The 15,809-nt window shown below is 27.5% G+C and overlaps 2 protein-coding genes across 2 annotated transcripts; one reads left to right on the top strand and one right to left on the bottom strand.

The window, feature by feature from the left end:
- The first annotated feature begins 2,644 nt into the window (after positions 1–2,644).
- Positions 2,645–4,847, top strand: LOC113385213 (zinc finger protein 197-like). The gene is made up of 3 exons (XM_026623037.1): positions 2,645–3,324; positions 3,633–3,960; positions 4,056–4,847. Exons 1-3 carry the CDS (start codon positions 2,696–2,698, stop codon positions 4,719–4,721), a joined length of 1,623 nt encoding a protein of 540 aa, XP_026478822.1. The 5' UTR covers positions 2,645–2,695; the 3' UTR covers positions 4,722–4,847.
- Positions 4,848–5,789: 942 nt separating this feature from the next.
- On the bottom strand, positions 5,790–15,543 carry LOC113385035 (GATOR complex protein NPRL2-like). Its single transcript, XM_026622837.1, has 8 exons — positions 15,327–15,543; positions 12,384–12,619; positions 8,769–8,925; positions 7,560–7,770; positions 7,192–7,424; positions 6,982–7,114; positions 6,575–6,744; positions 5,790–6,125 (listed from the first exon to the last, which is right to left on the bottom strand). The coding sequence occupies exons 2-8, from the start codon at positions 12,584–12,586 to the stop codon at positions 5,979–5,981; spliced, it is 1,254 nt and encodes a 417-aa protein (XP_026478622.1). The 5' UTR covers positions 12,587–12,619; positions 15,327–15,543; the 3' UTR covers positions 5,790–5,978.
- Between the last annotated feature and the right edge of the window lie 266 nt (positions 15,544–15,809).

Below are 15,809 nucleotides of genomic sequence, written 5' to 3'. Positions count from 1 at the left end.
TACAATGTAAGATAATTATTAAATTAAAGTTTAAAAAACATATAACGTTTTTAGTATGAAAGCAAAAATATAAAGTAGTAGGTTGCGACACTTTAAAAAATCAAAATAAAAAAAAGTCAGTAAAGAAACTGATTTTAGTATATGTTTAATTTCTTTTTTGGCGCATTGGTATGAATTCGTATCTGCAATATAAGTAATAAGTTTTAAAAATAATAATATTAAGTTTATAAAAAATAAAAATAAATTTAAAAAATTCGGAAAAGAATATTGAAACATGAATAAGGTATTCATGTAAACACAAATTCTTTGAATTTTGCACACTTGTATCAATTTAAGAGAATTTGATACAAAATATATATAAACAATAATTATATCTTAATCTGGACATACGGCATTGAGCTATGGGCGTGCGCAAGCAATTCAAATATAAAAAAATACAAGTAGCGCAATCAAAAATTTTAAGATGCCTTGTGAACGCACCCTGATATGTTACAAATGACATCCTACATAAAGACCTAAAAATAAAAATATTAATGAGATGATAAAAGAAAGGAGCAAAAATACCACGAAAAACTACCAGGTCACCTTAACAAATAATTAAAAGAATTGAGCGAGGAATATCCCACACGAAGATTGAAAAAAAAATGGCCGTACGATCTTAACCCTTCGTCGGGCGCAGCCGATCTGACAGATACAGAGCCAATAAATTTCATGCTGCGCCTTGGTTGAATGTTATAGAAACCTCCACTCTTCAATAGCCTCCTAATTTTATATGTTTTATTTATGCGTCTTTATCATTTTGTGTTTGACCTTCACATATAGTGGCAATCGGTATTTTAATCCTAGAGATACACTGCGCCCGAACATGCAACATTTTGATACGTACGAATATTGCAATTTTTTGTGAATGTAAGTATTCTTTTTCTGTATTTTTTACGTATTTTGAATATATATCTCAATACTTTTCATTAATTGTAATTTTTTGAAAGTATCTACGAGATTCGCTGCGCCCGAATGTGTTACGAACTTGAGTCCATACATTTTATAGGCTAGTAAATATGGTGAATGGTGGTAAAAAAAATGTATAATTTAGAAAAACCAGCTTATGCAGAAGAGATTCTAAGAATGCTGAATGATGATGCTGATGAAAATAATCTTCTTGACGATTTAGGCGATGAAAGTGGAAGTGACGAAGACCATCTAGAGAGTCGCGAAGTCGATTCTGAGACAGAACAGAGGACGAACAGGATGAAAGTGAGGAACAAATAAATTTGAACAATAATGCTGAATATTTTATGAGTAGACATAATCTACAAAGTGGTGTAGCAAACCTCCCTCTAATAGGATTCGAACAAAATCCCAGAACTTAAGACATTTACCAGGTGTCATAGAAAACGCAAAAAATGCTGCAACGCCTATAGAATGTTGGGGTCATGGGAATGGTAAGAAAGATCTCCGAAGAAGATATTTTTTGAGACATTATCGCATGAACTTGTTCTTGGACAGCTAACAAGAAGAAGTGAAATCACGAGTGGGATTCCGTTCACTTTGCAGGCAGGACTCAAAAGATTCAGACCAAATTCACAGGAAAATGGCTCACAATAACAAGAAGAGCCACAAAAAAACGGCGATGTGAACCATGTACATTAGAAGCTAATATTAGACGGTTTTCGAGATTTTGTTGTGCTAAATGTCGAAAAGCACTGTATTTACAACATGCGATTTTCTATGCAGTGCTTGTTCAAATGCTTCAATAAATGATAATATTTAACTATACACAATAAACTATCATTATATTATTACTTATTTTTTATAAAGTGACAAATGAAAAAAAGTTAGAGACTGGTATTTCAATAAAGAAAGTGAGTGTAAATAATTTGTGCATATATACACAGGGTTATATTTTCTATATTTTATAATAAAATATTATTGAATTTTATATTTATTCAAAATATTATTGTATATCTAAACATTTTTATTATATTTAAAATTCAAAAGTGTATACATTATAATATTATTAAAAAAATAGACATTTTATTGATTAATAAAATACCAACTGATACAATAAACAATATATTAAAAATCATAATGAGCTCTCCTAATATCTAAAAACCGCGTGCGAGGTGCGTAGGGACTGCGCCCGACGGAGGGTTAAATAAATGTCAAAAATAAAAAAAAGAGAGATATCTCATAGGAGATAATCTCTTAAATGCATTAACACCAACATCATATTATACTTGTTTATCTATGATAATATTGTCTTAAAAAATGTATATTATTTTGATTGACAATAACGCAAAAAAAATAAGAGAAATTAATTAATTGCTTATTTTTTATAAAATTTTTAAATGTATAAGTCTTCAAATGTATAGTTTATTATATAAATAATGCATTACTTACGTTATACAAAGATGGAGCAACTATAACATATTTTTGACGTGTCTTCAAATGTCAACAACCTATACAAATATATAGTGCAGTCAACAAGTGACTTCAAAGACTTTTTCGTAATAAATTCATAATAAGAATATATTATTTATTTATTTTATTTTTATTTATTAAGTTATATTTATTATAACTTATAATAGTTCAAAATCATATTTGAAATATTATAGTTATCCTGTCGAAATGGTTTTATAAAGGTTAGTAAGGTTAATTGCAATAACAACGCACTCCAAATTGAAGTATTGAAATTATGGAGAAAGAAGCACAAATTAATTCAAATTTATACTATTGTGTAAACTTAGTTGATAATACAGAAGTGAACATTAAAGAAGAAGTCGATACTGATGAAAACACAGAAGATGCTGATGAAAGTTTATTGTATGAAAATACAGCTACCTCAAGTGAAAAATCAGAATATAAGTGTAACACTTGCAATAAGAGCTTTATACATTCTAGTTCTCTAAAAAGACATCAGTCTCAATTTCATAATACTATTCAGCTTTGGCAATGCGAAGTTTGCAAAAAATACTTTGCTACAGAAATAAATTTAAAGAAACATCAACTTACTCACACCCCAGATAGTATTAAAAATAACAGTGATATTGTAGAAACGGCTGAGAGGCCTTACGAATGTGAATATTGTCATAGAAGTTTTGTTCGATTAACACATTTGCAGAGACATGTTAAAATACATTCATCCAATGTACCATTGTTCAAGTGTCAGATTTGTGATAAAACTTATACACAAGAAGTCAGTCTTAAGCAGCATGCAGCAAAACATGCTGCTTATTATGAGTACAACTGCCATATATGCCATAAACAATTTATAAGGCTTTTAGATCACGTGGAACATATGAAGGAACATGAAGCGCAAAATAGGTAACTATTTTGAAATTCTATTATATCAAGCAAATATTTTAATGGTAAATCGAGATTAACAGTTGCCACTCCTTCATTGTTCTTTTAATTACAAATTAGAAATATTTTAGTTAAACTTTAGTATTACAAACCAATGCAAACATTATTTAAAAGTCGAAGTTTTTGATAAATCATATGATATATAAATTTTAATTTTTAATAAAGTATTATGTATTTGCATTACTTATTATGTAATATCATTACGTAATTCATTATGTAATATCTGAATAGAATATTAAATTTGTTAATGAGATTTTTATGTGATTTAGAAATGCTGCAGATCTTGAATGGACCAATGATCAAATCTGTGTATTAATAAATTTGTTCAAGGATAAAAGAGAATTGTGGGATCCTTCTGATTGGAATTATGTAAATAAGCAAATAAAACCGCAAGCATGGCAAGACATTGCTAATGCATTGAATATGACCAAGCATGAAGTAGAAACTAAAATTTGGAGCTTGATAAGCAGATATCAAATGGAAGAAAGAATGAGACGAATTAATGGAAATGAGTCACAATGGTTTGCTTTTAAACTATTTGCATTTTTAGAGACTAGAAATAGGCCCAGAATCAATCTACAAAATAGATCATTGGAGGTAATATTATCTTATTTTTTATATATGGGGTGATTACAGATCACCCTGTAAAAAAATATCATTTTTCAATTGTATTTATATTTATATGTTTTCAGTCAAATGAATCAACTGATGAATCATACAAAGATGATGAATTCAACAATAAACGAAACACAGTCACTCCTAGCAAATTAGAGTTAACAAAAAAATCAAATTTAAATATTAATTCCAAGAATTACAAATATGTGTCGTCAGAAACATTAAACGAGCGATTAAACAATAATGAAAGCATATTTTATCCAAGTGCAGAAAAAAGGAATAATTGTTACAATATAGCAGAAAATTCTCAAAAAGAATTGCAAGTTGCTACTACAAGTAATGATATGAATGGAAAGAAAATTGAAGAAATGTTAAGCAAAGAAGTGCAAGTTTGTGAGCCAGTTAATAATAAAAATTATTTAGATAAATTAACAAAATCTGATGATTTAAATTCATGCAACCTCTTAAGAAAACTTTATAACAAAATGTCTAGAGACGAATATGATATTTTTGGAGAAAGTATAGCATGTGGTATACGCAATCTAAAAACCTCATATGCAAAAAGCACAGTGAAATATCATATCAATAACATTTTATATCAAGCAGAACTAGGGCATTATGATCATCCACCATGTATTGGAAGAAATTCAAAACAAAATTCTGTGAACAAGGCTTCGGAATCAATTGTTTCCCAAGAAGTTTCCACAGTAGATGATTTAGACAATATGTTGAATGAATTGTGATCTGAACTAAATTAAAAAAGAAACAAATATCAAAGTAAACGTATACATCTATTTCTGCTTATTGATTTGTAGTAGTTGCCTTTATGGAATATTCGACGCTTACTATGGCTGCTGTGCAGTCAATATTACCATATAGCCAAAATTAATAAAGAGATCTCTCACTTATTAGGTTCTACAATAGATACAGTTATATTTACTTAACAACAATAATAATGGCATATGACAAGTAAGATAACTAATTGTAAGTTTAAGACTAAACAATTAATATATTCAGATTAAATTATTATATTTATATAAATTTATGTAATATTTAATATATATCTATGTATATATCTCTGATGTATATAGACTAGACTAGTAAAAGAAATAACTTGATTATTTATCTCAATTTTAGCATGTGCAAAATTCATTACCATAATTCATTGGTGGTGAATGTGTAGTAAATAAGATGTTATTTAATCAAGTAACAAAAATATATAATTTCATAAACATATTGATTCTACAAGATGATTATTCGCATATTTGAGATTTAATTCAAATTGTGAAAACGGCTCCAATAAACATTTGATGCTTTGTATCTACAAATTATTAAATGAATTTTTAGCTCAGTTTGGTACTTCGAATTTCACATATATTAATATTGCACACTGTAACATTCGCATCTTTGTTATACATGTTATAAAATATATATCAATACTTTATAAAATATAAATTTTCATTCGATGCTAAGAAAAACAATCTAATCATAACACCTTTTATGTAACATCTAAAATCAGATGTGATGTGTGTATTTACTTTTACTTCACAGAAAAGCTATAATTTTAAAGTATTTACCTACTATATGCATAATACACACCGACTTTGAATATAAAATATAATTAAAGCTCACAACCATATAATATTTATATTAAAATTAATAATAAAAAAGTATTATAAAATTGAACACTTATTCAGCATCCCTGAGTAACAGGATACCTACTTTACACTTCTTATTCCATGACTATGCACAAATATTATAATTATTAATTACAATTTTATAAAAAAAAAATATTGAAAATTAAAAACAAACTATAGATTGTAATCTAAATAGATTTTAAAACAGAATTTTCCAGTCATTTATATAAACTCTGACAATTTTTAATTGCATTAATAATAAGAATTTATATCATGCACATACTTATCTGGCAAAATTAAATTTATAAAACAAACGTGAGATTATAAAAATTCAAATCAAATGGATTCATCATAATTTATTGGTTACCTACAAATAACTAAAGTTTCTTGATCAGCTTCCAATTCTGCTTCAAGTTGACTATTATTTATGCAAGAACGACAGCAAATTTCTTCCATTGTGTAATGACCCGTATAAGTTGGCTTACCTTTAGACTGAATCGTAATGGGATACTGAAATATTGATAATAATGAATCAGTTATTTCTAGGTATAAAATGTTAGGAAAACAAATATAAGTGGCAATTTTTCATAATAAGTTCAGAGTAAAAATTGAATATTAGGATAAGCATAAAGCTATTAAATAATATCAGATACTTATTAGTTAAAATCTTTGTATCAAAAATATATATATTCTTTTAGTTCACTTTGAATTTCTATAAATTTTCATATGCATATTTAAATTTGGTCATTTATATAACCATGATTATAGATGCATGCAGCCGATTGACTTTCTCTGATATAAGCGATCTTATGGAATTGAAATTCAAGGGTATTTTTAACATCTTTAAATAAAATTATTTATTTATAATATTAAAGACCTAAAGACAATATTTAGCTACCCTAAATGTTTCAAATAAACCAGAAAATTGTAGAAAATTTAAAATCTCTCAAAAAGTGTACCTTGTCGATTTTTCGTATTAAACCTTGCACTACCCCGAATCTGACTAGACTTCTTTCACATATTCTCATGGCATTAGGACTCATTCGAGAGAAAAGATCTCTTAAGGAAACTCCATGACCCATAGCTGCATAAGTTCTATATAGATCTGAAACAGTCGCTGGCTGCCGAGCTAAATAAAATGAGATTATTTTAATCTAAAATTATATTTTAATGCTTTTTCCAATCAATAATTAATAGATTGTGTCGTTTTTTATTTTTCTTTAAAATGATCTAAAAGTTCAATATTAAATATGTAATATCTCCTATTAATAATTAATATATCGATAACTTTTTTAGTATTAATTTTTTGTTTGTTTTATAATAATATATTTTATACACAACTTCTAAATGCAAAATTTGATCTTACCAGATTTTGAACAAAACTCTATGCATTTGATTTGGAGTTCTCTATCAGAAGCTAATTTTTGTAATTTTCGAGTTGGTGTGTATACACTGCAATATTGGAATAGAGGTATAATCATCACTACTTTGTAGCATACCTATTAAGCAATCAAACATATTTATTACTAGAACAGTAGGATGTAATATCTAATATATTACATTGAGTTAAGCTCACCAAGTTTTGTATACAATCTTTGACTAGATCCGGATGAACTTCTGCTTTGCAAGCAATCTTTAATACATGTGTATAACCATCTATATGAGGTAAAATTTGGTGAGTTGTGAGATCCCATTGTTCTTGGTTGAAAGCTTCTTCTAAACCTGTCAGAACTGGTACATGATGATCCAATACTGGTGCAGGATCCCGCATTTCATCAACCACAGTCAAATGGAGAGATATAGGACCATCTATAAATTATAATTGAATAAAGTTAAACAAATTGTCCCGCTGAACTTATGTTGTGGTCAAGTAGAAATAAGATAGTGCATTGTGATATAATTGATAATAATTATGATATATTTGTTTCGAATTTTTCCTCCTACCTGTTATAATGCACATGTTTTCAGCATTAATATCTCTTTTCACTTGATCCATAATAGATACAAGCCTCTCATAGTTCGTTTGAACGTGTACACTTTGAATAGTTAGATCTGATTTGAACCTAACACACGGTGATTTAAATTGGACCGATTTATCATCGCCTTCTCGGGATGAGGGCTGAGATAAGAAACCAAAATCGACTTCACGGGCTAACTGAAAATATAATTCATAAATAAAATATAATTATGACAATGATTTCATTAAAAAATATATGAATTTTATATAATAAAGATAATAATCAGGTGCAATAAATAACCGCAATTAAGCAGTTAAGCAAGCCTTAATCTTATTCATAATAGAAATGAATAGAAATGAATAATGAGTACAAAAATTGTGTTTTTAATTTTTTTAATTAAAAAAATATTAATTTAGAAATTGGATGAAAGTAAATAAACGAGATGAGGAAACGAAATTATTCACTAAATGTAGTGATTACACAAATAATTTTTAATTATTTTGCGATCGGTCAAGGAAGTAGACCATAAACCAGTGGTTTACAACGTTTTCTGCCCCGCGCTCCCCTGCTCTAACAACAAAAATGTAGCGCCCCCCTTAATTTTTTCAACAATTTAATTTTATAAATACTCAACTGATATCATCAGACTACAAATTAATAATATTATGTAAAACATGAATAAAATCTAATTATTTTTTGTTATTACATTATTCTAAATTCGTATTGATAATTATTTTAACTTTTTCAAAAGATTAGAAACTGTAGTAGAAAGAAAGAGCCAATCGTGAATAGCATAGGGCTAAAAATTACCACGTTAAAGGGCGAGATACTTTATTGCATGAATTTTCTATTAGTATAACATCATTTAAATAGTTACTCGTTTTATGATCATATGGGAAAATATGGGCAAAGTAATAAATTGATTTAAAAACACTACCCACAATTGAAAACTCCGGAAAATAATATACTTTCATTCACAAGAAATGCATATAAACCCTTATATGCAGCCTTATTCCTCAAAGGGTTAAAATCAGATCAGATATTTTTGTATAAAAAGAAAATGCAAGTAGGCCACACGGTTACTGCATGCAATTTTTTTATTACAGTCTTAAATATAAGTAATAATACTTTACGTTTGTCTAATTGTTTTGTTATATTTATTTAGTTTATGTGTTTCCATGCTAAGTATACTAACCAAATACTCCGATAATTTCTTAAGAAGAGGTTCATAACGAACGGTGTGTGCATCTTCTATAAAAACCAGGCATATATTAAATAAAAATGCATTCCTCATGTATTTCTTGTTTTCTATGCGCATAGGATAGCCCAGTATTTTATATCCGTCCAACGTTCTGAAAGTAAAAATTTAAAAAAATGAGTAAAACTGGTTTACCATTTCTCATGTATGACTACAATTAGTTGATACATCTATCATACTACCCAATACTAACGTTTTTGACCGGTCATTAAGTACATAAATGATTTATTACATTTTTTATGTAATGTACAATTCAACGGAAAGATTTCCCATTTTATTTGATTTTAATAATGGAGGCATTACTTTTAAAGGTAAAAGATACACACTTTTGGCGTAAATCAATATTAGATAATAATAGCTTTGCTTTTCAAACAATTAACGAATTTTAATAACAAATATTTATTACAATTAGTAAAAACAAAAAAAAATCATGCAACCATCATGTACAACTCTACACCAGGTAAATGCCGATGCACTCTTAGGATCAGATTTCCATTCATAATACAAGTATTATCTTAGATTAAATAACTTGTACTAAAATTTAAAAAATATTAGATTTTAGTAAATATTTTGTTTTAATAAATAGTTTTAAAATGAAAAAAAAAAGATTTTAGTAAACTGTAAAATTCCATCGTGTAGGTCGTCTTTCTTCAAACGCGTTTTACTGCACTCATAGATAATGAGCTTTCATTAGCTTACACTAATTAAAACGCTAGGTAATTATATACTGTATCATTAACACCGCGTTAATCTAAGATCCACTTCATATAATTGAGCAAAAATCAATTAAAGCAATAAATGAAGATAGTTATTAATCGTGTTAATTGTTACTTACAATTATTATATAATTATGCATGAAAAGCATTAAGAACTATTTCCAAAAAAAAGATTGACCTAATGAGTCTTAATGTCGTATATAGATTATATATCTATTCAGCCGAAAAATGGATAAAAATATATTCAAATTTAATATTACTTTAATACATAAAGGTTATTTTATTTCGTTGTTTTCCCCTAAGAATAAAATTATTACAGCAATATATCTTTTTGTTATTATATTAGCAGCAATCAAAACTTAACGAGTCCTATGAGCTATTGTGATTACTTCTTAATGACATGGCTTTACAGATGGCAGACCAATGGTTGCTCTAATTCTATTTTATAAATGTATTATTAGAAATTTTAATAGTGATGACTTATTTTATTGAGTTTAGCAATGTCGAGGAAAGACCATTTTCACTGTGAAACAAATTGCGATCTATATATATTCTAAACTTATGTCTGCTTGGCATCAAGCTGGCCTAAGTATCGAACCTAGAACTTCCATATAGAACAATAACTTGAAATTTTGATATTGAAATACGTTACAATAAATTTTTAACGTATACAAGTAGAAAACAAAAACTTCAAATGAATTAGAAAGATTGAAATTCATTCAGTGAAAGGAATGTAGCAAGTTCTGGATAAATTTTCTAAAATTATTGACTTTTAATGATGTCGGTTAAAACAATTAACCCGTATAATGCAGATTCCATATGGATAAATGGTAAACAATTGTTTTTAGACACATATACGTATATATACACATTTATAAGAAGTATTGCTTGAATCAGAATTCCAAAACTAAATAACACAAAAATAAACGAAAATAATGAACGACGAAAACAATTTTTTAGTTTCTCATCAAATACTCAATAAACATGGTTTATATCAAAACAATTAACACGTTTTTGAGAATGTTTCTTGAATTTTTAATTCGCTTTCACACATATGGTTTCAAAAGCTAAATGATCATTTAAAAATCAAAAAAGAACATGAATTTATAATTAGATATGTAAATAAGAAAGTGTATATACTCCTCAATATTTATTATAAAAGTTGTAAATCATATATATATATATATATATATATATATAATATGTAAAGATGTAAATTATATATATATATATATATATATATATATATATATATATATTTATAATTGTGTATGTATAAACTATAAAAGCATTGTGTTCACGAAGAAAACAAAAGTTAAATGATAAGCGGACATTCACTTTGCATTACATTGTTAAATAGATAAGTATTATAATCACACCAAATATTTTAATCCCTATCCAAACAAGAAATGTACTTTGAAATAATATTTTTATATTCCAGATACTATATAACACATCAAAGACGAATTATTTTTATTTTAGGAATTTTTTTTATTTGTTTTTGTGCATAATTATATTAAATTTGTGTAGTTTTGTCAAATGTATTATTTTTAGCCTAAAAATTGATGAAATTTTATAAAATATACCAAAAATTGTCACCCTCTTTAATTGAAATATCAAAATACGCCTAATCGCCTTCAGAAATTAGTACCAATCATTATAGTTATAATAATACAAATATAATTAATTAATAATATAATTAAAAATTAATTATAATAGTATAATTAAAATGTACGTCTTGTAAAATACTTTGATTTCCCATTTAATTTATAAGCAAAATGATAATATTTATTATACAAATGTACGCAAAAGAAGGTAGGTATTTTTAGGAACGTTTTACTATATATAAGTTTGTCAAATATCTCCCTTCCGCCTTTTTTTATTATAAACCAAGAGCAAAAAAGCGGAAGGGAGATATTTGACAACCTAATATAAGTAATTTCTGAAATCAAAAATCTAGGCATATTTGAACAAATTCCGGAAATCAATTAAGCAAGTTACATTTTTTTTCCAAAAATCAAAGATAATCGATATTTAATAATGTTGTTATTACTTTTTATTTTTTAATTTATATATAATTATATAAATTATACCTTTTATAATAAATTGAGGAGTATATTTATATTAAGTATTCTTATTAAGAAAAAACTGATAAGCATTTAGTGAAATTCATGACTCATTACTAGAATGTACCAGTAATTCACGACTTGTTCCTAATAAAGATTGAATTGTATTTAAATATAAAAACAAATATTGCTATTTTAATGGCATACGTCTGGTGCTACTATTTTAAGACCACTTCGATTGTATTGTGAAATAATTGTGAATTGTATTATAATTATTGATTTAATCAATATCATGAATAATTTCTACCGATTTTTAATGTATAATCGGCACAACAGCTTATAGGATTCTGTTGTTCGAAATAATGATAATAAAAAAAATAGATAGCTTCTAGTCCAAAAATTAATAATATCTTATATGGACAATCTATTAAAGAACAAGCATGTAATAACATATATTATTCAGCAGTGTAATAATCATGAATATTACACTGCTGAATAATATATTTGTTATTATATGCCTGTCCTTTAATAGAATGCCCATATAAGAATTACGAAATAATCCAAATAGCGTTAAATAATTAATTAAAATTCTTATCAGCGTATTAATATTAATCAATATACGTTATATAAACTAATTACAAAACTATCTCAAAACAACATGATTCCATTCACTCTCGAATATTGTTTACCAACTGACGCCAGAACTGCGCATATAGCAAACTAATTTGCGTAATAAATTAAGATAATAATTTCAAAATAGCATTACTTACACAGTCAATGAGCATTTCTGCAATTGGGCCTTTGGTATCATATAAACACTCACAGAGTCGAAGACTTCTTTTGTTACGTAATTCTCTGGAATCTGGCATGTTATTTTGGGCCCGGCTGTCGGATGAAATTCACACATGAAAATGCTTCTGATGGGTCCTTCAATTTCATCGCTCGGTAGCTCGCTCACATTTTCAGAAGACATAGTAAAACACCTCTCATCACAACACTTCACACACTAATTAGGAAATAATAAAAAAAATCTTAACACTTTAAATACACACTTATTTACATAAAATCACAACTTTTTAATCTAGTATCATAAACATAAAATATTTTATTGTTAGTTTATTCCGTAATTGTTGGATTCCACAAAGTCAGATGACCATGTTCTGTCTAAGCTTGGTCAACTACTGGAGTTGTTGAAGTTGACTAAATAGCAAATGATTTACACCTTAGCCGATTCTGCTAATTTTGTAGCAAACGAAACAGATCTTGCATAAATCAAAAACGACTTGTTGCAAATTTGTGAATTAATTAGAGTTTTTAGTACAATCGATTCTTATCAATAAAAATCACTTGTGTTGAAATTGTAAGAACACCAACTAAAATTTATAACTACTGTTTATATGAAAAAGGATTAAAATCATTTAATTGTGATCAAAAGTTGAAATCAATAATATAATGCATCAGAATTAACCCTTTCCACTCGGATGCCGCGGCAAAATTCATATAAATCTCGGAATCAGCGTGGAAAGGGTTAAAAAAAGTAATAAAATATAAATTGTATGAATAACAAGAAAAAATGTTTTGATTAGTTAATAATATATTAATTTTTGTTACCAACTTTGTCGGTTTGTGCTATATACCCAAAATAGATTTTAGAATCGTTAAAAATTTAAGCGGCAACGTGAATAAACTGTTAAAATTTTAAAACTATAATTCAAGTAAATTTATCATTATTTTTTTATTTCCTTTCAAATATAATTAGTTTATTATAACTTTCTTATTTCTTTTCAATAATAATTAAAAAGAGTTTATAATTACTTTTTTAATTCCTATGGATAATAAATATAATCTAACTTATTGTGATCAACGTTTGAAATCAAATATGTATTACTTTTCCACAACTTGCAAAATGTATTCATAATTTTATTGTAGTCATTCATGTAGTTTGAAATAAGACTTTCAAAGTAAAACTTCTATAGGCGCGACTAGGGTGTAAATTCGTACAAATGCAACGGAAGTGCGTTACGGCGAATAAGAGTCGATAAGATAAGAATCGAGTGTCAATGATTCGTCATTCGCGATGATATCATTTCTATATGGGTCGACTGTGATTAGTGATCGTGTATGTGAATACAGATCTGTCGTTGTTTGTGTAATGTCATCAGCGTTGTATGCGTACCGATACCAACAAGGAAATCGGCATAGATAAATAAACATTTCAAAGTTACATCGTAGTACTAATCTTGATTTAATGAAAAATGCCTGAATCAGAAGAATATTTTACTCTGTTTCTTGAAGGTTCATTTCTAAATGCTAATTATGACAAACCGATCATGTCATATTTGAAGTATGACTTTAATTACATTATTGTTTTTAAATATTATACATGTTTTTAATGCTATTATAAATATATAATTTATAATTATATAAATGTGTATAATGTTGGACACTAATAAATGTGTGCATCACGAGTGCTACCATATTACTAATAAACATTATTCAAAATTGTTTATGATGTATTTATTTTTACTTAACTTAAAATTGCTACTTTGTACAGTAGCAAATAAGTTTTACTTCAATCGCGTTTTTTAATTATTTCTTTTTAATATAAAACTATAATTGTTGTTAACTTTTCGAAGAGAAAGTTTATGTTTTCGCAAAAAAAAATGATAATTACTTATATGTTTTCTCCACCAAAGAAGACCAAATTTGGTAAAAGTATGTAATTGTCCAGCCGCTGCTGAATTGTTCTCTAAAATTTACAAGCCATTCAAAGTATCTTGATTAGTACTAGATCAGTTTACTTTGTAATTAGCAAAAAAAATCGTTCACGGTTCTTGAATCGATTTTAAAAATTCAAAAGCTGTTCGAAAGTTATTGGTTGGGAATCGCGTTAATTAGTTTTTGGTATAGATCGGCCGCGCCGTTTCTTCGTAATTAAATGCTGTTTTTTAGTTTGAAATAACAAACTAAAGTACTATAGGCATACGTTAAGCGGTTGAATTTTTAAAATTCTTTAAAGTTTAGAATTTCGCCGCCAAAAATGCCAATCTCGAGTTTTTGAGATAACACAGCGTCCGATTTGAGTGATTCAAAAATTATTTTATTTGAGTTGATGGAAATTAAGAACTGATAATTTTTGGAAATGCAGGCCTAGCGGTTTTGGAGATCTTATGAAAATAAAAGTAAAAGAAATACTATTTGGCGTTCAAAAATGATCATTAGACATATAAACATTAAATTATCAGATATTTTTATATTAAGAACAAATTTTGTTTACATTTTTATGGGTTTCGTACCAATGTTTATCTGTTAGACAGCGACGCGACAGGTCTAATGGTTTCGGAGATCCAACAGAGTCAAAATTACCAGAGATTTTAATAATAACAAATTTTGATTACATTTCTATGGGTTTCGTACCAATATTTATCTCTTAGACAGCGTCGCGGCGCGTCGATATTTCGTCTCAAAAAAGTTAAAAATTTCCAAAATATTTCCAAATATAAAACAAAAGCAAATTTTTTTCAAAAATTTAAATATTTCCAAAAATAGTTTTTCAAATTTTTTTTAAAAATATTCTAACTTTTTTAAAAAATTAAATTTTCGGCACAGGAAGTACCAGCAATTAGTACACCACTTGTTTAAAAAATAAATCAAATTAACAAATTAATAAATTGAATTAAAAATTGCATTTCGAACCATGCACAAATGTATACCGTGTATGCGGACGTTCTTACTTCTCCTCGCAATCCACTATCCGCCGCAATGTGGTTACACTTTGACACTACTAACACATAACCTCATTCGATTTCACTTTCGCGAAATGCACTTGTCACTGGCACATCAAAAATAACTCATGTATGTAAATAATTATTTTGCTCTCGTGTTCTTATCTCTCCGTGATAAGAACCACAAACAGGCGCGTGACCCTTACGGTCTCCATTCCATTTATACAATCATTTTTCTTTAGTGCCAGTTTGAATTTTATTCGAAGGCACGTGACCGTGAGCGCACGAAGCCGATTGGTGCGACGAGGCAATAACGGCTTTCTGCGCTTCTTAAAGTTTTATGGTATAAACAAGAATTAAGACAGAGGTGTCGAACTATGTCGAACTAACTAATTATTACGATATTTTTAACTTCCCGTAGGGCAAGTTATAGTAATCGCAAAATATCGAAAATGAGAATTTTTATATATC

Source organism: Ctenocephalides felis, unplaced genomic scaffold, assembly GCF_003426905.1.
Source record: "Ctenocephalides felis isolate EL2017-DRISC unplaced genomic scaffold, ASM342690v1 CF-g0.4_SCAFFOLD_03571, whole genome shotgun sequence".
Lineage (NCBI taxonomy): Eukaryota > Metazoa > Arthropoda > Insecta > Siphonaptera > Pulicidae > Ctenocephalides > Ctenocephalides felis.
Note: the sequence above shows the minus strand (reverse complement) of the source record. Positions and strands in the feature narration are given on the sequence as shown.

What these genes read in the sequence shown, in the direction of transcription:
- LOC113385213 (XM_026623037.1), top strand. Translation starts at nt 2,696, where the DNA reads ATGGAGAAAGAAGCACAAATTAATTCAAATTTATACTATTGTGTAAAC. An exon ending in GAACATGAAGCGCAAAATAG is followed by an intron (nt 3,325 to 3,632) that starts GTAACTATTTTG and finishes TATGTGATTTAG; the next exon opens with AAATGCTGCAGATCTTGAAT. An exon ending in TACAAAATAGATCATTGGAG is followed by an intron (nt 3,961 to 4,055) that starts GTAATATTATCT and finishes ATATGTTTTCAG; the next exon opens with TCAAATGAATCAACTGATGA.
- LOC113385035 (XM_026622837.1), bottom strand. Translation starts at nt 12,586, where the DNA reads ATGTCTTCTGAAAATGTGAGCGAGCTACCGAGCGATGAAATTGAAGGA. An exon ending in AGAGTTTTGTTCAAAATCTG is followed by an intron (nt 6,745 to 6,981) that starts GTAAGATCAAAT and finishes CATTTTATTTAG; the next exon opens with CTCGGCAGCCAGCGACTGTT. An exon ending in TAATACGAAAAATCGACAAG is followed by an intron (nt 6,126 to 6,574) that starts GTACACTTTTTG and finishes TCAATATTTCAG; the next exon opens with TATCCCATTACGATTCAGTC.